The 24770-nt window shown below is 49.7% G+C and overlaps 4 protein-coding genes across 5 annotated transcripts; 1 reads left to right on the forward strand and 3 right to left on the reverse strand.

The window, feature by feature from the left end:
• Window positions 1-5616: 5616 nt before the first annotated feature.
• Window positions 5617-8092, reverse strand: mid1ip1l (MID1 interacting protein 1, like). Of its 2 annotated transcripts, none has more exons than XM_029165077.3 (2): window positions 7934-8092; window positions 5617-6833 (listed from the first exon to the last, which is right to left on the reverse strand). In XM_029165077.3, the coding sequence occupies exon 2, from the start codon at window positions 6778-6780 to the stop codon at window positions 6277-6279; it is 504 nt and encodes a 167-aa protein (XP_029020910.1). In that variant the 5' UTR covers window positions 6781-6833; window positions 7934-8092; the 3' UTR covers window positions 5617-6276. The 2 variants fall into 2 exon arrangements, with proteins under 2 accessions (XP_029020910.1, XP_029020909.1); XM_029165076.1 differs by lacking the exon at window positions 7934-8092 and adding an exon at window positions 7226-7387.
• A 484-nt stretch (window positions 8093-8576) lies between these two features.
• Window positions 8577-13066, reverse strand: tspan7 (tetraspanin 7). The gene is made up of 8 exons (XM_029165075.3): window positions 12932-13066; window positions 10671-10859; window positions 10521-10595; window positions 10335-10430; window positions 10086-10241; window positions 9881-9964; window positions 9330-9414; window positions 8577-9164 (listed from the first exon to the last, which is right to left on the reverse strand). The coding sequence occupies exons 1-7, from the start codon at window positions 13016-13018 to the stop codon at window positions 9346-9348; spliced, it is 756 nt and encodes a 251-aa protein (XP_029020908.1). The 5' UTR covers window positions 13019-13066; the 3' UTR covers window positions 8577-9164; window positions 9330-9345.
• A 54-nt stretch (window positions 13067-13120) lies between these two features.
• Window positions 13121-18697, forward strand: srpx2 (sushi-repeat containing protein X-linked 2). Its single transcript, XM_029165074.2, has 11 exons — window positions 13121-13257; window positions 13769-14113; window positions 15825-15899; window positions 16002-16193; window positions 16268-16444; window positions 16528-16651; window positions 16726-16847; window positions 16932-17111; window positions 17185-17318; window positions 17403-17524; window positions 17928-18697. Exons 2-11 carry the CDS (start codon window positions 14044-14046, stop codon window positions 18106-18108), a joined length of 1377 nt encoding a protein of 458 aa, XP_029020907.1. The 5' UTR covers window positions 13121-13257; window positions 13769-14043; the 3' UTR covers window positions 18109-18697.
• On the reverse strand, window positions 18393-24457 carry sytl4 (synaptotagmin-like 4). Its single transcript, XM_029165078.3, has 17 exons — window positions 24188-24457; window positions 22813-22936; window positions 22500-22727; window positions 22316-22425; window positions 22059-22170; window positions 21814-21969; window positions 21618-21717; window positions 21455-21548; window positions 21288-21382; window positions 21107-21181; window positions 20665-20843; window positions 20096-20198; window positions 19623-19784; window positions 19438-19534; window positions 19263-19371; window positions 18979-19178; window positions 18393-18895 (listed from the first exon to the last, which is right to left on the reverse strand). Exons 2-17 carry the CDS (start codon window positions 22929-22931, stop codon window positions 18753-18755), a joined length of 2082 nt encoding a protein of 693 aa, XP_029020911.1. The 5' UTR covers window positions 22932-22936; window positions 24188-24457; the 3' UTR covers window positions 18393-18752.
• Between the last annotated feature and the right edge of the window lie 313 nt (window positions 24458-24770).

A 24770-nucleotide genomic window follows, 5' to 3' on the forward strand; every position in this document is an offset into this window, starting at 1 on the left:
AAAACGCCGCAATGTGTCTGCGTCGTCCTTCGGACCCTGAGAACGTTTCAGATCCGACCCTCTTTCAACCCGTGAGACTCCACGGGGTGCCTTTGTTGCGTTCGACAGGAGTGAATGAATGTGCGCTGCCTCCACAGCCAACGGCGCCTGCAGGGTTCTGCAGCGCGGCCGCGTACGACCGCGTGCGTGCGTTGGACGCCCTTTAGTCCGTGGTGACACTGAGACATTTAATGCCGTTTAATCGCTCGCTATATTTAACCGGAGACCTTAAAAATACCCACAGCCTGTCTGCCTCCGCTGCAAAGGCCCCGACCCCGTCCAGAGATAGCTTCTCATGGCGGTCGATGGATCAGCCGCCCGGCACGTGCACGCGGAACCCAGTCTCCCAGACGTGCTAATGAAATCTGGCTAATGTGAGGAAACGTTGCACTTTGTATTTCTGGCTGCACAAAGGTCACTGGAGGAAGCTGCTGATTTGGACGCTGGGAAAGGGTTCAAGCGATTTGGACGTCAAATAAGCTGCAGTTTTAATATATTGTGTTTGTCTTGTCTAAATTCATTTCTCTTTGTTGTGTAAGACGTCGATGCCAGTGACGCCTCACATCTATTTTACTGGGCCTGTATGAACTCGGTAAACACAACCTGCATGGCAGTTTACAACTTGTTCTGATTGGTTTAAAATTAATTTTTACATAAATCCCTATTGAAGCCATTCAATTCAGACTTTAAAGTCATATGCAGACGCTGCTAACAGAGGTTGCTGAATCATGCACCGCCACCCACGGCTGTACACAGAGGCTCCCCGGGGTCTGAGATCCTGCCTTACAGGGCTCGTCTGCACAGCCAGGAGCTACGGGTCCACAAACCCGGCCCAGCAGACAGAGCTCGCGGAGCCTCAGCAGAACCATGAGCGGGATAAAGCCAGTTCGTGCAGTTGAGCCCATTGCTCTGCAGCATCAGGCTGTTCTCCCCCCTCTCCTCCTCGATGAGACGCCGCCCAGCTGTGCACTCCCTTCACACATACTCCACATACTTCGCGTGCGGCCTTTACTTGCACGGGTATTTTAACGAGTGCTGCTGTGCATGCACGCAGCAGCTAACAACGGTTAGCAATAAACCAGCATTCACTGACAGTTCAGGGATCCGTGCAGCAGCTTGCGCTGAGGGGATTGTTTGCTCTGAGTCACTCGGTGTCAGGCTGTAAACAGCTGCAGCTGGACTCCACGCCCACTCGCCTCTTATGTAACATCATACGTTCTTCCTCTATATGTTCAGCGGAGCGATGTCGCGTCCGGCTCGGGGTGGGACAGGGGGAGGTGTGCAAGTGTCCCACTGCCACATTTATCGCGTTTCCCTGTCGGCTCCCCGGCGTTTCACCGGCAACCCCAGACGGCAACGCATGGGTTCTGTTCACAAGACAGAGAGAGGGGAGGATCTGGTTCAACTCGGGCCTTGTCGCGAAGTGCAGGAAAAACCAGGAAGAGGGTGGCACCTTTGAGTTGCTGTAGTTCTGTAGTGAAGTCTAGAAAGGAACACGCTGTTCTAACTTCACTGCGCTGACGAGACAAAAGAGATGCGACTGCCGGCAGCCAGCAGGAAACCAGATACCCCAATCTAATTCCCAGGATTTGAGTTGCCTTCACAGCTACAGGACAGGCCCATTGTCCCTGGACCCGCAGTGACTGAACTCTTATTCCCACATAAAGACTCAAAGCACAAAAGAAAACGGCCTCTAACAGAACAAAAAGTATCGACTGCAACCAAACAAGAACCGATAAGAGAAAACGATCACTGCTAAAAAAGAAAAAGTTAGGAAATGGACCAAACGGGACCGCAAGCTGATAAAAACACCTCCATGACACTTAAAAGCCCAGCAGACTATATACAGGTTCACTAATCACTAATAGATAAGACATTAAACAAACACAGAGACAATGAAACAGCACAAGACTTTAACTCACTGTAGGTTCCTTGTTCGTTTATTTATTAAACTCTTAGTAATTGTCATTCGGACGTGAGATAAGACTAATATTCCGATTGATTACAAGACAAAGTTCAGACGTTAGGCATCAACAAAAATGAGGCACGTTTGTCGCTTCCTGTAAATGTGTGCCGTTCAGACATTGGTCACAGAAATGGGCCCAGTTCGCTGACGGCGCTTAGCTTTCTGTTGACGTGCAGCTCTCGTGCTGTGGGACAGTCACAGGGAGACGTTAACCACGTTAGCGCGCGGGTCGCTCCTTGTTACTGCACAAAGCGGCGTATTGTGAGTGTGGGCCGGGCCCCGGGATGTGGGCTCCACTGTCCCACGCATGGGATGGTTTCACTCCCCAGCTACACACAGCACATCACACCACAGCACCACTCTGCTCCATGAGTTGCTGGAAGGTTTTTTGAGTTTGACATTTTTAGTAGGGAACTTATTTATTAGTCAGAAATAAAAATATAATGCAGGTTCAGCAGTATGATAGAAATGGGCAACATAAAAGCTTGGTATATTTAAAATTAGTGAGGTTTTAATTTTACCAATGAACTTCTAACCTGCTATTGTATTGTATATTGTATAGACACACCCTTTATCTGATCTGAACCTTAGCAGCAACCATGGTTACTTCCTAAAGAATATCCCTCTAGTTAACAGGGCGTTATTACCTACATACAAGCTTTATTTACCTGCCGTACTGAGCCGTACAGACAAGAGCTTTCTGAAAGGTTAGGAAAACAAACCGGTTCGCAAGGGAAATAATTTATCCTTTAGCGCGCCATATCTGGAAAGGAACCTGTAACACTGGATGCTGATTGGACGTACAGACTGTTGTAGGAATTAGAAGAGCTTCAATCTTGTTGAAAGTCTTTATGATGAACCATTTAAAGCTCAATTCAGGGAATAATTACTACAATTAGTAATTCAATTAGTTAGACGAATCAAGAAATGAAACTTAGAACTTCCATCTATATTACGTTATATTCTACAATATACTACATTAATACATTTTTTCTATATTCCATTATTTCAAAGTGGTTTTATTGTTTTGCCACTTTATGTTCTCTTCCATCCAATCTATAAAACGTTTCCTTATTGACGTGGGGGAATTTTTACTCCAGGAAACTATTGAAATGACAGATACTTTAATCAGAAACAGTCCTGTTACTCCGAAATGTTGGTGTCATACGTGGCAATACAACAAACGTGCAGTCGGAAGCATCAGCCACTAAACTACAGGTAAGTGAATACTTGACTGAAGTCTCTTAGTCCTCAGTAACTTCCTTCCTTACAGATTCCTCTGTAAGTTAAGCAAATGTTGTGTAAGTTCGGTCCAAAGTTCACGTACAGTAGCAGCTTCACGTATTTGTTTCTGTTTTCTCCCGTTTGCCTGGTTCGCTGAAGCGTGCCTGGATATTAAGCAAACAGTGCAGGGGTGTTTACTCAGGGAGCAGCGCTTCTACCAAAGTGCAGAATAATGGCGAGCGGGCGATAAAGTGCAGGTGTAGCAGGAACATGTATATTGTTACCATCAGTGCAGATAAAGCCTTGATCTGGAAGTAACTGACCCTTAGACGACTTCCTCCAACACCTTCACCACACTGACTCCACCGAAGCCTCGTAAAGTAATAATCTGTGCCCTGTCTGGTTGTCTGGAGCGTTATCCCAGAGGTTTATTACCGTTGAGCAATTGAAAGTGTTAACGAGGTGAAGCAGTGGCTTCCATTGCGGGGACAGAGGGATTCGCTGGCGCCGCCTGCCAAGCGCGATCACGCAGCCTGATGCTGGGAGGCCTAACGGGGCAAAGATCCACCAGCCGACTCTGTGTCCTTAAATGATGAAACAGCACATTTGCTTCACAACTCTGGAGCCATTTGAACTTTGCAATGCAACCGTTCGCTCTCAGGTTTCTCAAGCGCTCACATGTGAGCGAGGAGACTCGTGCTTCCCAGCAGCAGAGATGTTACAGCACAGCTCATCTGTCATGAGCAAACAGTGGACAAACCTTTTAGTCACTTATTTAGTTCAGCAATATGGGGCATACATGAACAACCACTGGTTTTCATAGCCAACTAGTTAGCATAGCACCAATACTGGAAACAAGAGGAAACTGACATTATTATTACTATTATTATTATTATTATTATTATCATCATCATCATCATCATCATCATTTTTATTATTATTATTATTATTATTATTATTATTATTATTATTATAAGTAGTATTTAATTATACTTAATTTGGATTTTTTTTTGCCAAAGATTTGTTTTGGTCTCCACCTGATATTTAACCCTTGCTATGCTAATAGTCTTCATCAGCAGCTAACCAGCTGCTAACTCATTTTGTTTTGCTTCAGGCAAAGTCTTTATATCAGACCCCTAGACCTAAAGATCATAGTTGTGACCTTAATAACCGACTAAACCTCCAGTAAACATGTACATCTGTTTGCGGTGAAGACACACATTGCATTCACACCCGCTCTCCGGCTGGCTGTCATCAGCTTGGTTGACCCAGTTTGTGTGAGTAGGCTGAGGCGCACTGACCAGCACAGCCATTTTGATTTGCAGCCATTTGTATGGCCCTTTGTGAGCGGAAACAGAGGAGGACTACAGCCTCACACCACAGGGTTCTCGCAGCAAACTCCCTGACCTTGGCATCCTCCTCGCCACTGTTGGACAGAGCAGCACCACTTTGACCCAACGTGTCTGCTCTGCTCTTGGTGCCTGAATGCTCTTCATCACTACAATCTCTTAATCACTACTGTGACTTTTTTTTAAAGAACTGAGGGGGGGGGGTGTTGTGACTGGATTGGCTGCTGTTGGTGGAGCTGTTGCTAAGGGGAGGGTTTCAGAGATGAATAGATATGGCAGCTGGTGGGGCAATCACTTACAGCAACGTATAGAATAGACCACTTAACGTATCTGTAGCTCTGCAGTGTTTGGAGCGATGACGCTGAAGAAAGTGGGGATCCTCCCTCTAAAACGCAGAGGGCCCCTCATGGCCACCGAGGCAACATTTATAAATGTCTATCACACCAAAAAGCATCTTATTGTACTTTACAGCATCTCCATGACCCTGCAGCAGCTGTTATTCTCAGTGATAATTAGACAAGCAGGTTGTTGTAAAGCATTATTACTTTTACAGCACTGCTCAAATTTAAAAGAACGCGAATCATCTTCTGTAGAGCAACATTCAACTGCTGCCTTTGATTTTCTAAATGCTTTGTATTGATTAGCATTCCACTAGACTGTACGAGGAAATGTCTTGACTACGCTTCAAAGGGAAAAAACAAGCTGGAGGAAGGGTTGAGGTTCCCATTAACAGTTATATTCCCCATCAGCAGGATGGTGGGATTTGCATATACTCCATGACCTTTCTTGCACAACCTTGACTCTTCGCACATGTCTAGAATCTAAGAAAGTCCAGAGTAAAGCAATTTCCAGGCAACCGCAAGTGGATGAATGAAAATCTGACAGACTTCTTGCATAAAGCCATTAAACTTGCCTCCATTACAAAATGTGAGGCGTAGTTTTCAGGTTACAGCATGCGCAAGTACATCACATTCCTGCAAAAGTCTCAATTAAAATCAACAACTTCCTGTAAACGTCGGTAAGAAAAGACCAACAACATGAAGTTTCCAATTATTTATTTCACTGTTTCCGCATCAATAGAAAATTGGTTTTGAAATAGCCAAGGACAAAAATTTAAGTTCATCACCTTAATGAACCTTCGAGGGGACACGGCAGGTAACTGAACAGGGCATTGGGATTTACAAAACGTCAAGGCACGCCATGTTACAGTAACACCAAGAGGGAGGATTTAAAACCTCTGCAGGTCAGAGCCCTTTAGCTCAGCATTAAAATAATTTAAAATATTTAAAACTAAGGGGACAGAATAACCAGCATTCAAATCTCCTACAGTCAAATTTTTTATTCACAAATATTAATCTGGTGGCAAATTTAGGTTTCACGTTTGAAATAGAGATTGGGGTCTTTGCATAAACCAGAACTGTGCTTCATCCGGACTTTGGTACAGGCCCGTGAAACCTCCACCAAACAAACATCATCCGATGAAAACATGCAGGCATCACAGGTTTCAGGTCTGAGGGGGGGGGGGGGGGGGGAGGGGTGTTGGAGTGTCGCTATGCAGGCATGTGAGAAGTCAAAGTGGTTGCCCTGTCCATTCAGATCTAATGGGAAGAGATGGGGACCTTCAACACAAGCCACTGTGCAAGAACAGCTGTCCAGGAGGTGGAGGTGGATGAGGGGGAGGCCGTCTAAAGCGCGCCTCTATCTCATGAAGTTCCCTCCTCCGATCTCCCTCTTGTACCTGTTGGTCAGGTGGTCCGCTTGCAAGGTGAGCTTGGACAGAACTCCGAACAGTCCTCTGAGGTGATAGTGGAACTGATTCTCCAGGTCCGTGTTGTCCTCGTGGAGGAGGTCCTGGTGCTGCTGCTCCTCCCTCCGCTGGTGCTGCACGGTCAGCGGGATGTCCAGCAGGCCGGCGCCGCCGCCGCCCACCTCCCTCTTCAGCAGCCCCCACTCCATGTCGTTCTTTATGGACTTCAGCAGCAGGTAGTGCTCGTACATGTCCCTCTGCTTGCTGTGACACGGCGGCGCGTGGTTGTTGTTGGCCTCCGCCTCGCTGGCCGCGCGCTCCTCCAGCGGCACGTCACGCAGCAGGCTCGGCACCATGATGGTCTCGTCCATGTTGTTGGCGGCCGCGATGAAGCGGTGCATGACGTTGATGAGCGAGTGCTTGTTGCTGGACGCGTCGCTGGCGATCTGCATCATGGTGGAAGGCGGTCGATTGGCGCGTGGGCAGGTGCGGTAATTAAAGGCCGGCTCTGCGGGAGGAAGAGGAAACGAGGGGAATCAGGAAGGTGCAAACGCTGCAGGAATTAAAAAAAAAAAAAAAAAAAAAAAAAAAAGACACGCAACACGACGAACGGCCTGATGCAACTCAGACACTGCTGTGCACCGTCAGTCTAGAGACGAGGGCAACCGGTTCATAGCCCCCCCCTCCTCCTCCACCACCGCACAGCTTGCAGGGCATGAAACAATGTAGCGCGTTGCTCTCAAACTGGAGCCACTTAAACGCATAAACCTTTGTTACGCAGAGACGCTCCGTCATTTACCGCATTATAAAATCAGAAGTCATCGATGCGACATCGACTTATATAAAAAGCACTGATGAGTGCTCGCAGCAGAGGCTTTGAATGAGAGGATGCCGACTGACCTGAACCACGATGTAACCCGAGGAAACGTCCTCCTTGGCTCCGTAAACAAAGCCCGTCAGCGTCCGCGCACCACCCGCCAAGAAGAAAACGTGAAAACCCCCTCGGTGACTGGAAGCCGAGCCCTGCTTTTATACCACGCAGCCGGGCTGGAGACGAGGAAAAACCCACAAGGTCCGCCCTTCGTCTACATTTCATACGGACGTTATTGGGCCGCTTATAGGATGGAGGCAGACTCCAACAGCGGCTGATCCCAAATCAGCCAATAAGGACTCACATCACTGCTGTCAATCAAATGTATTTGCCCAGGACCTGTCTGCAATTCGCTGCACCCTGGTTACTTCTCATTGTTTCCACGCCGCGTTTAGCTGGAAGGCGATGCAATGTTCGGTCGCTCGAGCGCGCGTTGGGTTTAAGTTATGATCATAACAGCTTAGATTTAAAAACCTGCGCACATTGAACAAGGAAATGGAGAGCGAGCCGTTTATATTTGAAGGCGCCCACTCGTGCGCGTGCGGTGGCCGGGGATCGTTGCAAAGCGCTGCCGCCTCGTGGCTCGACTCCGCTAGTTCTCCTGAAGCGTCGACGCGGGTCCTTGAACGCATCACCACGCGGACACCGATCATCCGTCAATCACGGCTCAGGTTACGGAGAAGAATGCGGCAAAGACCCGTCGTACAATACTGCCCTAGCGTCACAACCACACTTACCACCGAGAACCCAAACGTCAGGACGATGCGCGGCGCTGGAGGACAGCCGACGGTTTAACGTGGCACGGCAGCAATGAAGCGGCGTATGACGCCGCACAGGCCTTAATAGTCAATTAACAGTGGGCGGGGCTGCACCTGAAGCATCCTTATTAATATGATCAGGCACACCTGGGACTGTCCTGCTAAAAGTTGCTAATTGCTCTATGTATTTATAGGAGATCTTATAAACTAATCCTTTAGCAAGCATATAAAGACGGGATGAAGAGAAGAAGTGTTTCCCCACGAGATTTGTAATTCTGCTGCTCCAAGACACTGAAATATTAAACATATTCTGTAATACAATAACATTCATGCTTACAGGCACCCGAGGCCCGTGCAGAAACTTCAGGACTCAAATCTGCCTTAAGTTTGAGATTTATTTTGTCATATTGGTGAGGTATGAGTATTGCTGATTTGAAGAGCCTGCATGAGCCACGCCAGTCACCAGATGCTGTGATCACTTTATTTGAGACCTTTAGTAGGAAGAAGAGTAGGAATGACTGTTAAAAAGCTCAAAGGCCTGTGAAACCAACACAGGGCCCAGAGTTAAAAACAGGTTTTGTGTTATGTGTTTGCATTATTCTACAGAAATGAAACATTGTGATTCTTAGTAAGGACAACAAATCTTTATTTTTTCAAGTTTTTCACATGCATCCACAAAAAAACCAAAAAACAATGTAACACTGAATCTGTGACTTTAGGCTGGCTAGGCTGCTTTTATTGGCACACATGAAGCACAGGCGCTCAACATCACTTGCCTACAAACACTAAGGCTCATATTCCTCTAAATCAAAAGTCCTCGCCCTCTTATCCACCAGTTCATCAGCTGTCTAAATTTCATCATCTCTACAGACTAACTTTAGCAAAATTACAAAAAAAGGCAGCGTTAAAGACGTGAGAAAAGGGAAAGTCGACAGAGTTAATTCATCAACGTCTACGTCATTACATTTGTGGTTAACTGAAATGTCCCATTTGAATCGAGTGAGTAACAGATATCAGGAATGTCCAGGTCCCTTTTCGTTTTGGTCAAACGTTGCTACAGGTCTTATCCCTTTTTAAGTCCAAGTTTTTTAATCTCCCCTTCTTCCTGTTTGGTATTCTGTGTTTTTCCCTCTCTAAAATGATACTGACGGACACACACACACGACATTAAAATCACATGAGATTCCTTCAGGAGCTGCTCATCAGTAACCTGCAAACAGGCAGAACGAAGAAGCTGTTAGGGGAATAAAATCAATAAATAACTGCTGCAGTTTATTGGATGGGAGATTTCACAACCTGTGTGTCACGCAAACCTGAAGATGATAAATAATCTCCCAGTTGCTTCGCTCACACCTCTTATATCAAAAGCCGTTACCTGTGCAAAGTCACTGTTAGACCATCTCATACTGGTTGTTGGTAATGTATCGAGACAGGCAGCAGGCCAGGAAGATCCCAATGAGCTGAAAGGAAATAAAAATTACGTTTAACACGTTTTACGTTCCAGTGAAAATGCTGCTCTGACCCTAAAAATAGAGCATAATGCAACCACATTATTAACAGACTATAAATAACTGCCCACAGACACAACGTTGTCTAAACATCTGTTTTTAAAGTGGAAACAGAGGCAGGAGGTGAAGTGGTGACGTGCTGTAAATGCCAGGCGACACTCTGATTCAACTTTGGACTTTGGCTTTATAGTGTGACGACTAATTCTAAGCAACATGTCAGCGTTGTCGTGTTTGTTTTGCTGCCGCCGCCTAATCTGAGGCACCCGATAGGAGCCGTACTTCACTGACACATCGACAGCACATGCAGGCACCGTGTGGTTCACTTCACTCCAGGACAGTGAAAAAAACAGTGAAGCTCCAGAACAGGCAGACAGGGAGGAGTACACAGGGAAGTGAAAGCCTCTGAGCGAACACGTACCTGGAAGAATGCGATCCCGAAGGAGATGCCTGCGATAATTCCCAGGTTGGCCTCCATCACAGTGGTCACCTGTGAGAAGCAGCCCTGCACAGCAAAAAGAAGAGATTAACAACAGCCTCTAAACGTTGCACAAGCGCGTGGCCTCCTGCTGAACTGACTGGACTTCCAGCTGCACGGCTCCGACGGAGGCGGGCAGTGAACTCACCTCGGTGTACACCTCCTTCGCGGCCTTGTTGAGGTCTTTCAGGGTCTCCGGCGAGCACTTGGACGTGTCTTTACAGCAGCTGGCGGGGATGCCCTTCTCCTCAAAGTATTTCGTCCTGTTCCAGTCCGTGAAATGGTTCACCCCGCAGCAATGCAGCTACGTGGGACACAAGCAGCCACGAAGTGAACACCGTGTGTATTTTACGCGACGCTGCAGGTGAAGTCACGGCACAGAAGGCGTCCCACTTACAGTCCTCTGGATGGCATCAACTGCAACACTGGGGCTGTCGGTGCTGTTGTAGGACTCCACGGCTTTTTCATAGGCTTTGCCAAGTTTGGCCTTGATCTGGTGAATTCAAAATAAAGATTACATTCTTTCTCTTTTTTTTTGTGAGCTGCTTTGAAGCCTTTTAATAGTTTTGCACCAGCAATTCACCTCATGTCTGTAGATGAAGCCCGAGATACCGGCCACGAGCTCAGTCAGGAACACCAAGGTCAAAAACATGGCATACTGACGAAGCGAGACAAGAGGGACAGGTTAGGCCTCCGAGAGCAGTATCTGAGATGCGCTGCTTCGTTCACTGACCAGTTTGAGCATCCACGGGCTGCCGCGGCACGTCGCGAAGCAGCCGAACAGCCCGAAAATAACGATGGTGGCTCCGGTCCCAATCAGGACATATGGCGCATTGGTGCTGTCCTCAGAAACCAGGGAGAGATAAGCCTCCAGGCTCACCTTCCCCCACACCCCCACGGCCAGCAGGATCACGCCTGTGAACTGAGGGAGACAGCGGGCCGAGTCAGCGCCAGCATCAAAGAGCCAAAGGGAAAGAGGAGGATTTTTAGCCTGACACAAAACCTAAGATTAAAGGCTCAACAGCACTTGTCTAATTACACAGCGGTACAGCAGCATGTAATGAAATTAAATCCTTCAAATCTGCTATATTTCAGTGAGTAATAACGTGTGCCATTGATCTAAATTATTACTAAAGCCATCAGATTAGAAAGGATATGTGAAGTCAGGAGCTTGGGCTGTGGAACTGTTGCTCCCATTTGATAAATCTACAAATATAAGCAGATATCGTGCAGGCAGCTAATCAGGCCGACTATCGATGCGAACTGAATCTGAATACAAATATCAGGAGTGCTTTTAATTAAGAACCGCCATTTGGTGAATCCAGTAGGAACACAATTTCCTTTATTGATTTCCCCTCCCGAGTCTTGACTGTTGTCAGGGGAAGGAATGCAGATGAGGACAACCGGATGAGTAATGGAAGGGTAATGAAGCCCCGGGACGGGATGTGGAAAACAGGATGTAGTCAGTGTGTCAGTGAGAAGACACGTGTTTTGTGTAGAGATGGGTTCATTTGCTGACCACCATCTTAGGAAACGCACACCTGGGGCACGCCAAGAGCCTCGGCCTGGTTTTCCACTCCCACAGTCGTTAGCCCGGGGGGGGGGGGGGGGGGGGGGGGGGGGGGGTCCACCAGCCAACAGCAATAAATTGTGAGATAAAAGCCCTGACCTGAACTCTTCGTCAGCAGCAGCAGCTTCAGCCTGAGGTGGCTGTTTGCAGGTACAAAGATTAAGGGTAAAAGCAGCGATAAGTGCTCGTTTTTATCTGAAGACAAGCCCATGTTTACATTTTCCCTGCATCTAACAGGAGCTGCGACTTGCATTTAGCACCGTTTACGTGCTAATGATGATGACGCAGTGCTTTGGGAGCTGTAGTTGGTGTTTTATACACTTTTAGTCCGTCTGAGAATGTCAACACAAATGCGAGGATTGTCCTTGTATCATGTCATAACAAAGTCCTGTTGTTCTCGGTCTACTATTATAAAGAAAATTAACCAGGACTGTGATTAAATGACATTTTCCTGATCTATTGATGTGACCAGTATTTACATTTATTAACAAATACTTTGTTTATTTAACAAAAACAACAAAATGTATTACTCCTGGACACTAAGCTAAAACAGACACATGTTGCATAACAACTCCTTTATGATCATATGGTATTGCTATAATTATCTTAACTTTACAGCTGACCTGAAAACTTGCTTCAGACAGTTTATGACATTTTATAGACCATAATTAATGCTCGTTAGTTAATTAATAAAATTTCTGCAGTCATCTTACAGATTGATTCTACAGACTAAATAGTGAGGCAACATTAGAAAAACAGCAGGATTTAAACTAATGTTACCTAAAGCTACTCTAGACTTTGGTCTAGATTTTAGTTAGATTTTGATTTATTTTCAGTATTGACTATAGTATAGTATTGACTAACATAAGGCTTTTAAAAAAAATCTAAATATAATCAAAAGGGTTTTGAACAGGTAGCAAGTAGTAGAGTTTTAACAAGTAGCAGAGTTTAAACTGTTCGAGCGACTGAGTTTAATATGGGAAAAATTACAGCCAGCGCTGGTCAATAAAACATTACTAACCGGAAATCAATTAAAAGCTGCAGCTGTACGTTACCGGAGGCAAAATAAAATAGAGGTGAACAGGTTAAACCCAACACTGACTGTGTCATGATCACTTGTAGTAATTTAACATTTTTTTAAAGAACTCCTTGCGATGTTAGGTCCAGTTTTCAGGACACTGAAAAGTTTTGTTTTTTTTTCCTAAACGAAGCAAACATCTGCTCGAGCGGGTTCTACGGTCGGTGCGTTCATCAACAAGTGGTTCCTAAAAACACGAATCCGTCTCGTCTTTAACGCGCACACACACACACACACACACACATCGAACGCGTCCTCGTCCAGATTTGAGAAAACGGTGTCGTTCGACCCGTCGCCGCTTTCGGCCCTTTGTTGCTCCGTTAGCGCGTCGCCTGCTCCAACTTACCCAGAATATGAGGCTGTAGGAGATGAGGAACGTCTTCAGGCAGGTGATCACCGGCTTCGTCTGAAGCCGCCGCGACGACGGCGACATGCTGCAGTTGGACGGTCGCTGTGGAAAAAGAAAGAAAAGTTCACTGCACAGCGCACAGGAGGGGACAGCGGGGGGAAAACTACGGGATGGAGCCAGAGAGAAGGGGGGAAGTGACGTCACTAGCCCAGATTCACTTTCCTGGAGGAGCGAACAGTTTCTACAGCACGGCAGCGTCAAGTCTGCGGCGCCCAAAACAGTTCGATTTCAAAATAAAAGAAGCAAAAAAAGAGAAGGCACAGGTAGATGGTTTAAGAGCGTTTGTTTTGTTTTAAATAGCTGTAAGTAAAAACAAAAAGAAATCCGAGGGGCAAACAAGTAAACAAATATACCTATCAGTTAATTATTTGATAAATATTAGTCTTCATCTTGTGACTAAAGAAACCTCATGACCTCGAGATTTAAGGCATTTAATTGTTTTATTTTGAAAGCGGTGGCATTATTTCTTGTGCTGTCTGACTTTATTCGCAGATACGTTATTTTTTTGTTGATGTGACACAGTTGCGAGGCTCAAATTACACCATTACTCTCTGCCAGGCACATAAAAAAACGTCAAAACATAGATTAACATGGTGAAACAATGGTTTTACCGGTAATCTAATATCACGCACATTAGGCTCTGATGGCAGCTTTTTACATGATTGTGTGTGTTTGCTTATTTGTGGGACTCAACCAATGAGTCGTGTCGATGACCAGTGTTTACTACTCGTCACCTCAACTAATCTCGACTTTCAACTTTCGTGTTATTTGCAGGGGCGGAGTTTTGATGGGATGGAACATGAAAAATGAGAAGTCCGATTGCGCCACCAAGTGGTTGCGCACTTTGGCGGTGAGGCAGAAGGATCCTTCCCAAAAGTCTGCGCAGTCTCCCGTGCCTTACTGACCCCAGCCGGGATCGTTTAGCGAGGTCGTAGCAGCCGCAAACGTTGCTGGAGTGTCCGCTAACTTTGCGCCTCGTTCCGTTTCCCCGCTGGACTCCGATCCATCTGATCCATCCTGAGGGTAAAGGACTTTGTGTGGCGCCCCAGATGTGTCGTCTTGGTGTTTCGGACATGTCTCTCAGCCGCGTCGTTGCAGCGCTTGTTCTGTTCCTCACAGGTGAGTTAATGAGCATAAGTGATGAAAAGTTAAGTCAAAAGTTAAGTAATAGTCTAATTAGTCTTAAAATCTAATTAGGTTATAGAACAGGATTATAAAACTAACTGTTACTAGCTGTTATTGCATATGAAGGACAAAAGTGTTTAACAGAATCAAACGTACTAAAACAATGACTGTTTATACATGTTAAGCAAAAAGAGATTTGCTGGAGACATTTCCAGGCACTCAGGCTTGAGAAACGCCTCGGTATCATCAGTGATATGTATTAGATGCAGATGTGCTGGAGGTCTGAGGCGCCGGGATGAATACAGATGGAGCCCACTCCTCGCTCCAGGAATGAAGGGCTGCGACGCAGCTCACCCGCGACATATTCCAACATGCAACTGGCCACGCTCCAGTGGAAAACGAGTTTCAAACGAGCTGCAGTGGAGCCGCGTTGCTCTTCAGGTGCTGCTCTCCCCGCCTGCTGACCAGGCAGTTTAATTACAGCTCGGCTCCAATCTCTGCCAGTTAATTACCGCCGGGTCCCCCCGTGGGCCGGGCGAGCTGGAGCCTTCATTAATCCTGCAAGATAATGCCGTGGCCTGACACCCATCCAGAAGCAGGAGCTCCGATGCTAATGCACCGTGATTGAGGGGACCTTTGTCATCACAGGCAGCCGAAGCCTCAAATCAACCTTCAGACACCGTCTCCCGGTGTCTGGACTCGCTCTGCCTGCGGCGTCTCTGTGGGAAAGTCTGAGCTGGTGCCTGTCAGCGTCTTTATTCCCTCCCCTTCAACAGTCAGGTATTAAAATAATCACTTGGATCCTTTGTTTGAGTGATGTTTCAAATGACAGGATGGAATATTATCCAAATACCTGCATTAAAAGTCCTGACAGTTTATATGAATAATATTATCAGCTATGACGCTCTTTTTACCCACGTGTACAGAAAACGATCAAGGTCTTTAATAGCTGTGAACATGACGCTGCACGTCGGCCTTCAGGCTGCTGATGTGTCTGTTGCCAGTCTCTGCTCCAGCCATGCGGATGAGCTGAGTGGGTTTTTTTATTTCCTCTGTGACTAATTTTCTGCGAGGGGGGGGGGCTCGTCTGGAGAACTGAGGAACCCTGGGCTCATTATGGGAAAAGCGCTGACGATGTGTTTAATGCGCACGTTGCCGCAGCCAGGACGGAGATTGTGAAGCGCTTTCTGAACAGAAACAGAAAACAGAAAGGCCTGAGCTTAAGCACAGGAAGCTGTAAGGGAGCTGACATGAGAGGTGGGGGGGGGGGGGGGGGGGGGGGGGGGGGGGGGGTCTGGAAAGTTTAGCACTGGTTTCGGAGCATGGAGACATTTCGGGAATTTCATAAAGTTCCTGAACCTCGACAGCAGAGAAAGAAGCATGAGAGTGGAAATAGTGAAGTCAGTGATCCTGAGTCTAATCCTACTGAGGATGAGTCAGAGAGGAGGTCTCCAAGTTTGTCCTAAATCATGACATAATCACGTCCAAACATTCCGGCTCCTCCCGGGGAACTTAATCGTTTTGCCATTCGCAAGATTTCAGCTCTGGTCACCGGGTTCCCCCGGAGTCACTGATTGGAAATCCGGGTGTCCGAACCCTGGAATGTTAACGCTACAGAGCTGGTGAAACCTGGAGGACGTCACGTTTGGTCTCATGAAGGACGTTATTACTTATTTCCTCCACGTCTGCTTGTGTTCTGTTTCAGCCTCTGGGACAGTGGTGTACGACACCTACAACGACTTTGCAGAGGACGATTACGCTCTTCAACTAGTCTACAAAGGTGTGTGTGTGTGTGTGTGTGTGTGTGTGTGTAAGCATGTGACAGCTGCCTGTTTAATTTAAAGGATGAGGCAAATTCTCTTTTTGATCCCCTCGGCCACAGATCCTTACTGGTGTCACCCTCCCAGTCTGACCAACGGGGAGGTGAAGTGCCTGTCCCCGAGGGGCGGAGCCTCCAGGGGCTCCCTTGGAACCCGCTGCCAGATGAGCTGCGACAGAGGCTACCGCCTGGTGGGCAGGTCGTCCATCCAGTGCCTGTCCAGCCGGCGCTGGTCCGGGACCAGTTACTGCAGACGTACGTGTGCGTATCAGAGGGAGCCCGTGCTCCGTGTGCCTGCGTTCACCGTTTCTGTGCCGGTGCCGCTTCAGGAATGCGCTGCCCCGTCCTGCCCCTCATCCCGCACGGCAGGTACACCTGCACCCAGGGCTTCGCCGTGGACTCCAGGTGCGACTTCACCTGCGCGCCGGGCTTTCGCATCGAGCAGGAGCACTCGCGCACCTGCCGGCACGGGGGGTCGTGGAGCGGCGCCCAGCCCGTGTGCTCAGGTACTCCCTCAGGTGATCTGAGCGCATTCAACCCGCCGCCTCTCTCTCTTCACCGTCTGCTCCGACGTCTCCTGTTACATCAGACATGGATCCACCAAAGATCAAGTGTCCTCCGTCCAGGCTCAAGGTCGCGGAGCCTGGGAAGCTCACTGCCACGGTGACCTGGGACCCCCCCACCGCCTCCGACACCGCCGATAAATCACTTGAGTACGTGACTCCCTTCGGCCGCCGCCGTTTACGGTTCACTCTGAGGCGGATTTGACCATGAACCTTCTCCACAGTGTGATTCTAGTGGGCCAGGAGCCGGGCACCGACTTCAAAGAGGGAGCGAACATCATCCGATACAAGGTGTACGATCAGTCCAGGAACAGAGCTGCCTGCAAGTTCATCATACGGGTTGAGGGTAAGTCAAGAAATCATTACATTCAGATTCAGCGGAGAGACCTTTTTCCCCCGTCGTCATCATCACCTCCGACGTTGCTCCCAGTGAGACGGTGTCCTGAGCTGTCCGCTCCCATGCACGGCTACCTCACCTGCTCCTCGGACGGGAACAACTACGGGGCAGCGTGTGAATACCACTGCGATGGGGGGTATGAGCTGCGGGGGGTGTCCAGGCGCGTGTGCCAGTTCAACCGCAACTGGGAGGGAAGCCCTGCCGAGTGTGTCCGTAAGTACTGAATGTGGGTCCACCGCACGGAGAAATGCTCAGCGGTTGCTATGGTGACCGCGCGTTTCCGTAGAGATGGGGATAAAAGCCGACGTGAAGACGGCCTCCGCTCTCCTGGACCAGTTCTACGAGAAGAGGCGGCTGCTGATCGTGTCCGCGCCCAACATCTCCGACCCGGACTACCAGCTGCAGAACATCATGACCCAAGTGGGCCGACCCCAAACCTACGGTCACCGTCTAAAGGGGCTCAGCGCAGCAGGAACCTGAACACGTGTCTCCCGTTTCCCCCAGAAAGCGGACTGCGGACTGGACCTGAGGCACGTGACCGTCATCGAGCTCCTGGGCTCCCCGCCGCGCGAGACGGGCCGCATCAAGGAGAGTCTGCTCAACAGCGAAGTCATCGAAGGCCTGAGGTAACGGAGATGGTCAAATAGTTTTATGGAACTCACTTTAAAAGGGCCACAAAACGCAGTTGTTCTAGTAACAGATTAACATGGTAAATTTCTGATCTCTCGGCCGCTTTTCAGACCCAGACATGACAGGCACTACTGAGCTGGATGAAACCATTTAGATTTTTCCATCAACTGTGCAATCTGAGTGATGGGGGAAGTGCTTAGATTTTTCCAGACTGGAAAATCTCTTCCAACCCCTCAGCTACTGACACAAACAGCTCAGCTGAGGGAAAATGGAAGACAGAAGGCACAGTAGAGGAGGAATTTCAACAGGATCTTCCTTTATCAAAAGAATATTGCATTAATTATGTTAGAAGATTATTATCCTTTGACTGACGGCTCAGAGTCCTGTGCTTCCCTGCAGGCAAGCCTTCCGCATCTCCAGGTCCTACTTCAGCATGCTGCTGCTGGACGAGCTCGGGCTGGACCGCGAGCGCTTCATCGCCCCGGTGTCGTCGGACGAGCTCTTCTCCTACATTGACGGCTTCCTGCTGGACGAGGAGGAGCGGGAGCGGCTGGAGCTCCACAGGGATTTCTGCGACTAATCGAGTGAGGCCTCGCGGAGATAAAGCCGTGACGACCGGAGAGCCGACGGATCGGCGATGGGGAGGCAGCTCCTCGCGTTCAAATGTGATCACTACACAACACTGAAGTACTAGCACTGTTCCTTTTGTAACAACGGCTGAGACCAAAGAGGAGCCTGACCTTTAGTGAGCGAAATACAAAACGAGGATGAACAGGCTCATTTTTATTACAGTAGGTCAACACGACTCTGATCACACTTGGATGAGGAGTTAAAAATCTACATTTACATCCACAAATGGGAGAATTCTTTTTTTTATTCAACTTAAACAGACAGTATAATGGAAAACAGCAAGCTGTTGGAAAACACCAGATATTCTGTATAATAATAATTCTGTACACATTATGACACAGTCCGTGTGCTAAGTGCTATGCATGACTCTCACTTGTAATGATATATATATATTTTGTAACATATAAAAATATAGTGTTGTGATGCCTTGGCACGTTTTCCACTGTAACACCAGTGTACAGTCAGGAGGGAGCGGCGCCGAAGATGATCCCTACAGGGAGGACGGTGTCGAGCCGATATAATAAACTAGATTAATCTCCGTTGTCTCCGACTCCGCAGCTTCTTACCGAGTTAATGTCCTTTGTGCCCCTGTCCTCATTTGCCCTTCCCCATAGTGGCACGCAGGGGAAGAGTGCCCTCTGCCCACGAGTCCGGGTACTGCATCATCTTCTCCCACAGGCTCACCTCCTCTCCTGCCGAGTCCATGTCTACTTCCTCCTTCCCTTTCTGAACAGCGCCTACAGGTGAGAGCAAAGCCTGTTAGTAATAATAATCAAAGGCAGTTACTGCTGCTGGTTGATGAACCGGGTCCGGATCGTACCCGCTCCACAGCTGAGGCGCACCCCTCCCAGGAACTCGTTGCTGGACATGGCCTCCCTGTCCCACACCGTCAGCTCCAGGCACATCTCCTTCAGCTGCTCCTGGGACAGATCTTTGTACACAAACGTGTGATCGTAGTGGGGGTTCAGGTTCTTCTTCACGACCGGAGTCTTCTGCTTGGTGCTTTTTGGGAACAAGTACCTGCAAGGGCACAGGTTGATGGTTTATCTAAAAGGCGGGCGGTGCCTGTGGAGCACAGAGGGTTTTTACCACGCGGCCACTGACCCCTTCACAAAACTATCCGACGTGCCTCCGGTTTTCATGGCCGTCAGATTCTTTGCCTCCTTAATCAGCACGTGTAGCTCCCCCCCTTGTCCTGTCGCCGCCTTTTTGCCTACGGACGAAACAACAGAGGCAGTGAGTTAAAAAGCCAAACGCAGGATCATCATCGTGGTCGTACCTTTGCTCTTTTCACTCTCTGGCTTTTTAGGTGGGATGTACTTCAGGGAGATCACCAGCTCGCCCTTGTACTGAGCAGAAGCGGGCGCTGATGCCGACTGTTTAAAAGCAAAAGGATTACACGTGTGAAGCCAACCCACAGTACAGTGAAGATGCACGAAGATCACATTATCAAGCTGGCTTCACCTTCGCCATGAGAACAACACAGTCCTCCGTGGGGGAGTCGAGGTCCTGGCAGTCCAGAGCCACCTCTGCCTCCCCTAGGAAGGCGTTGCGGCTGAGGCGACCATGATGCCACACCGATATCAACAGTGAGCGGGTGAAGAGCTGAGAGCGGCTGATGGAGTACTGGAGGAGGAGACAGGGAGCATCAGAGACATGGGTGAAGCTGGATCTTAGACGGGAGTTCATTAATGGATCTCTTCCAAACCTCCAGCATTATTATATAATTTATCAGCTGATTCTCGTTTGAGCACCTTGTTAGTCACTGTATTTAAGCAGAATGCGCATGGGAGGCCATGGCCAGGGTCAATATTTGACAACAGGTAGTGTAATCTGCAGTGTCAACACCAGAGCTGAGGTCTGTGTGGGTGTGGTCATTAGTTGGAACAGGCAGCGCGCAAGGTCACTGAGTGGAGTCGCGAGTCCTGCAGCGTCACCTTCAGCGTCTCGTTGTAGACGGGGTTGATGGTGCGCCTCTTGATGCTCGTCTTCTTCTTGCTCTGCCGGGATTTGTCGGGGAGCAGGTAGCATTTGACATAGCTGAAAGACACAAAAGCAGACTTGTGCCGTTCAGCTTCCTGCCACGTGCGCAGCGGCCCGCGGCTAGGCGTCGGCGCGGCGTCAGCGCGGCGTCGGCTAGGCGTCAGCGCGGCGTCGGCTAGGCGTCAGCGCAGCGGCTAGGCGTCGGCTAGGCGTCAGCGCGGCGTCGGCTAGGCGTCGGCTAGGCGTCGGCTAGGCGTCAGCGCGGCGTCGGCTAGGCGTCAGCGCGGCGTCGGCTAGGCGTCAGCGCAGCGGCTAGGCGTCGGCTAGGCATCAGCGCGGCGTCGGCTAGGCGTCGGCTAGGCGTCGGCTAGGCGTCGGCTAGGCGTCGGCTAGGCGTCGGCTAGGCGTCGGCTAGGCGTCGGCTAGGCGTCGGCTAGGCGTCGGCTAGGCGTCGGCGCAGCGGCTAGGCGTCAGCGCGGCTGCTCCCCTGAGCGCGGGGCCGGGGGCGGGGCCGGGTACTTACGGGTTGGTGATGCGCCGCGCCGCGTCGCCGTAGGCCAGCTCGCGGCACTCCTTGACCAGGACGTGGAGGCTCTGCGCGTGCTCGTCGTAGCTGACGGTGAAGACCACCTCGCCGCTCACCTCCACGCTGTCGAAGTCTCCGGCCTCGCTGTAGATGCTCATCATGCTGCCGAGTGCTCTCTGCAGACGCGCAAACAATCAGCATCAAATATCGGATGCTGATCAGTTTTGAAACGGATAAACAAACATCAAACGGGGACAAAAAAGGAGACGTTTCAGTGTGAATGGTATCGACGGCTGCAGATCTGCTTTGAGCCGAGGCTGTAGAAGCTTCCTGACTCGCGGGAGGATATCCTGAGGTTACAGATGCTGGTTCAGATTATCCAAGCTCGGCACTGTTCAGAGACATAATGAGCTGCTGCTCACGGCCTGCCACACGCTACCTTGGAGTCTCCTGCCATCGTCCTCTTATGAAATCTAACCAAGCTGTCGATGTCTTCATCCTCCTCCTCGTTTTCCTGCAGCAGAAAATATGACAAAAGATTAAAATGGACCAGCAGTTTTGCATTTAATAAAAGTGCTCAGCAGGTTAGACGAATCCCAAAGCAGAGAATTGGACCTCACCTTTAAGTCTAAGCCCGGGACCGATCGGCTCCTGTTGCCCATCGAGGCCTCCAGTTTGTCGGAGCCGACGCGCAGGTCCAGCGTGGACACGTGTTCTGCACGGAACGCTCACATCAGCAAAGCTGGACTTTGAAAAGCATGAGCGCGGGGCAGCGGCACGCACCAACCTGGAGGCCTGGCGCTGCGCTTCACGCTCTTCTTGAAGAGCCTGTTGACCTCCAGCGCCTCGGGGCTCAGACCGGCCGGCTGCTCCTCGGGCACCTGGCGCCGATGGAGGGTAAAGTCAGAGCGGAGGAGAAGGCGGAAGCACTGAGCGCAATCGTGACTTACAGGATTGGCTTCGGAGTCGCCGCAGTCAGAACCAGCTACAATGACGTTGACTGGGATGGCCAAACTGGAAACGTTGGACCGAGCCGAGTGGGTTCTGCTCCTAGTTGACAGATACATTAGAGTGAACACCAAGCACCAACCCCTAAATGTTGGCTTAGAGTCAGTGGGGAGTGTTTGTCACAGTGGATTCATGGACCTCGCTTGCTCGGGTTCTGCAGGGTCCGTCTCGGCTTTACTGCTGCTTCTGCTGGCCTTTCCCACAGACTCCGTATCTCTGTTTGGCTTCGGCCAAACTTCCTGCTTCGAGTCCAGTGACTCCCCAGAAGCAACAGAGCCGGAAGCGCTCGATCCGCTGTCAGAGAAAAGGTGCAGAACCACGGTCATACTGTTGTGTGTGATCAGCGCCGAGCGTAAAACTAGTGAGGAGAAGGGATTTAGAACCCTTTATCAGCCGCCTGGTTCTTCTGCCTGGGCCGGGGCACCGGAGTGGGGGCGTCCGGGTTTACTTCAGCGCTCCTCAGCAGCACTTCTCCCGCCGTCTCACGCTTCTTCACTGAAAGAACAAGCGGCACATGCCATCGGCGCTCCCCTTCCACTGCTGAACCGGCCCGGCGTTCCCACGTGGGCCGGGCCGGGCCGGCCGCTGTTTGCATTCCTGCTCAAATAGTTGATAGCCACTTCCTCTTCCTGTTACTCACAAGGCTGCTTCTTTTTCAGAGAGACCTTGACGAGGTCGTGCCCGGGCGTTGTGGAGAAGCGGTTGATCCTTTGATCGTAGAACCAGTCGCCCGTCCTTTTCTTTAAATCCCTGGAACCGAATACAACACATTAAACTTCAGACCGACTCCTTTGGGCCGCATGTTTCTGGACGTGTGCGCTTACGACTCTTTGGCGCACACGTTGCACACCCAGGATCCATTGGGCAGCACCGTCTGGCATTTGCGGCACACGTGGTGTTTGCACACTTTACACTGGAAAGACTCGGAGAAAAGGCTCAGACTGAGGCGGTTCAGAGGCTCCAGGCACCGGCCGCAGCTTCGCTGGCTGTAGTTCCCGCTGGCGCGCTTGGCTGCCTTCTTCTTCACATCCAGCAGCTCCGTCTTCAGCCTCCTGCAGGAACAAAGCGGCGGTTCACACGAGGAGTTGCTCGTGGGCGACTCTAACTCTTTTTGGGCCCTTTTTGCTCTTCTCTCACCGCACGCGCTGCTCCTCGGTCTGCCTCAGCTCCTCGTCCCGCTGCAGCACCTGCAGGATCAGCTCCCGCTCCGCGTCGGACAAGAAGCCCAGGTTGATCATGTCTGCAGACTGGGGCATTGTACCTGCACGACATCGGGATGCAGTGGTACATACTGGATTAGGCCTCAATCAAATGACTGGTAGAAAACAGAGTGACCTTTCCCTCTTCCTGTCGGCCTCCATGCAGCGAAGCTTCTGTCAATATGCCAGAAATCCACTATAGAAGTCTTCCCTGCAGGAGGTGGGTCATTAATGAGAAGGCACCTCATTAGACTGAGCCGCGTCCAACTGCCGAACACGCCGAATGTCCACCAGTCAAACGTTATCATCTACAGGAATCTAAAAAGAGCAGGCGCCGACCACCAGTCACGTTTTCCATTTTGTGATGGGACAGAATCAGCGAAACGAGCTTCTGGCAGAACCCAGCTTCATAAACTTGATGAATAACCGAGGGCGGCCAAGATTTGTGCCGGACATAAATCCCACAGAAAGTCCGACAGGGTGAAAGGTTGTTTTATGTGGGACGGGCAAGAACAACATGAACTTGGCTATGATCGGGTTCCCACCCTCTAAGGACACACAGGCGGGTGGAGCTCAGCAGCTTAAGCATTTGTTTGAGCCCAACACAGAGCTCGTCACCTGTAACGCAACTCCACAACTTGAATGGGGAGGGAAAATGTGCATGTGAAGCAGCTAATTGCTGGGGACGCTGCGATTCTACGCCACATGCAAAACCCGAGACCTTTTCTCCTCGAAGCCTGAGGCGGAAAAACTGCCCAGGAGTTTAATGACACCTGGACCTGCAGGGCAGCTGCGACGTGGCCCAACTGCACTAACTCTCCACTGACAGCAAGCAAATATCCATTTTTAACACATGAGCAGAGAAAACGTCCTGGCATGCACGCATACAGGAAGCACACACGCCTTAGTGACAGGCAAGAGATAAAACCTCTGGCTTCATTCAAAGTTTAGCACTTATTTATTGTTATGTCATTATTTAATCTATTTCTCTCCCAGAGAGTCTAGAGAGCCAATAGAAGTTCATGCAGCCTGATTACAAGCGACTTAATTAAACGAGCTCTACCGTGAGTCTCTTTCATTAAAACACATTGTGAACAAACGTCCTGACGTGACACGAACACAAACAACGCTCCGGTTACGTGACGAAAACGAGCGCAGAATCAGACCCCGAGCTCGGCAGATGTTGGGAAACGCGACACGGGGCCGTTGTCGTCGTTCTTCCACGTTATCAAGCTGTAAAAGGAAACTAATCAACGTTAACGCCGCGTAGAAAACACACACACACACACACACACACACACGCACGCACGCACCTGTTGAAAGTCGCTGCGCCCCGCTACGCGTCACGCGTCACCGCGGGCTCCAGCTCGTCCTGGAGACACGAGGCGGCGGAGAGAATGAGACGAAGTAACGGCGTCTGGAAGTGGTGGGTTAATGCGTAGCTCCCCCCCACGCGCGTTCGCCCACTCCGGGGATGAGCGATCGCCTCCTCCCCACCCCTGCTCCAGTCTCCAGACCTGTTGGCTCTGCGCGCAACACGCGTTCCAAGTACCGGAAGACGAGGCTGGAGCGCCTCTCCGCAGTTTCCATGACAGGTGCATTTCCTCTGCGGTATTTGCGGGAGCACGCACGCGGAAAAAGAAAAGGAAAAAAGCCCGGTGGTCATTTTGTGTGGTCAGTTCTTGTGGTTTGTTGGACAACACAAAAGGGGCGTGCAGAGCTTTTACTTTGGCTAGACTTTGTCAACTCACACAGAAATAAACCAGAATAATACAGACCGGTTCTACATCAGAACTGGGTTTTGGAGAACTAGTTTGAGGACATATTAAACTGCCTTTCTGTAGCTGAAAGACTCCTTTGGATATCAGTTTTAATTTTTATATCAGCTCATATCAT

The sequence above is a fragment of the Betta splendens genome, chromosome 10 (assembly GCF_900634795.4).
Source record: "Betta splendens chromosome 10, fBetSpl5.4, whole genome shotgun sequence".
Taxonomy (NCBI): domain Eukaryota; kingdom Metazoa; phylum Chordata; class Actinopteri; order Anabantiformes; family Osphronemidae; genus Betta; species Betta splendens.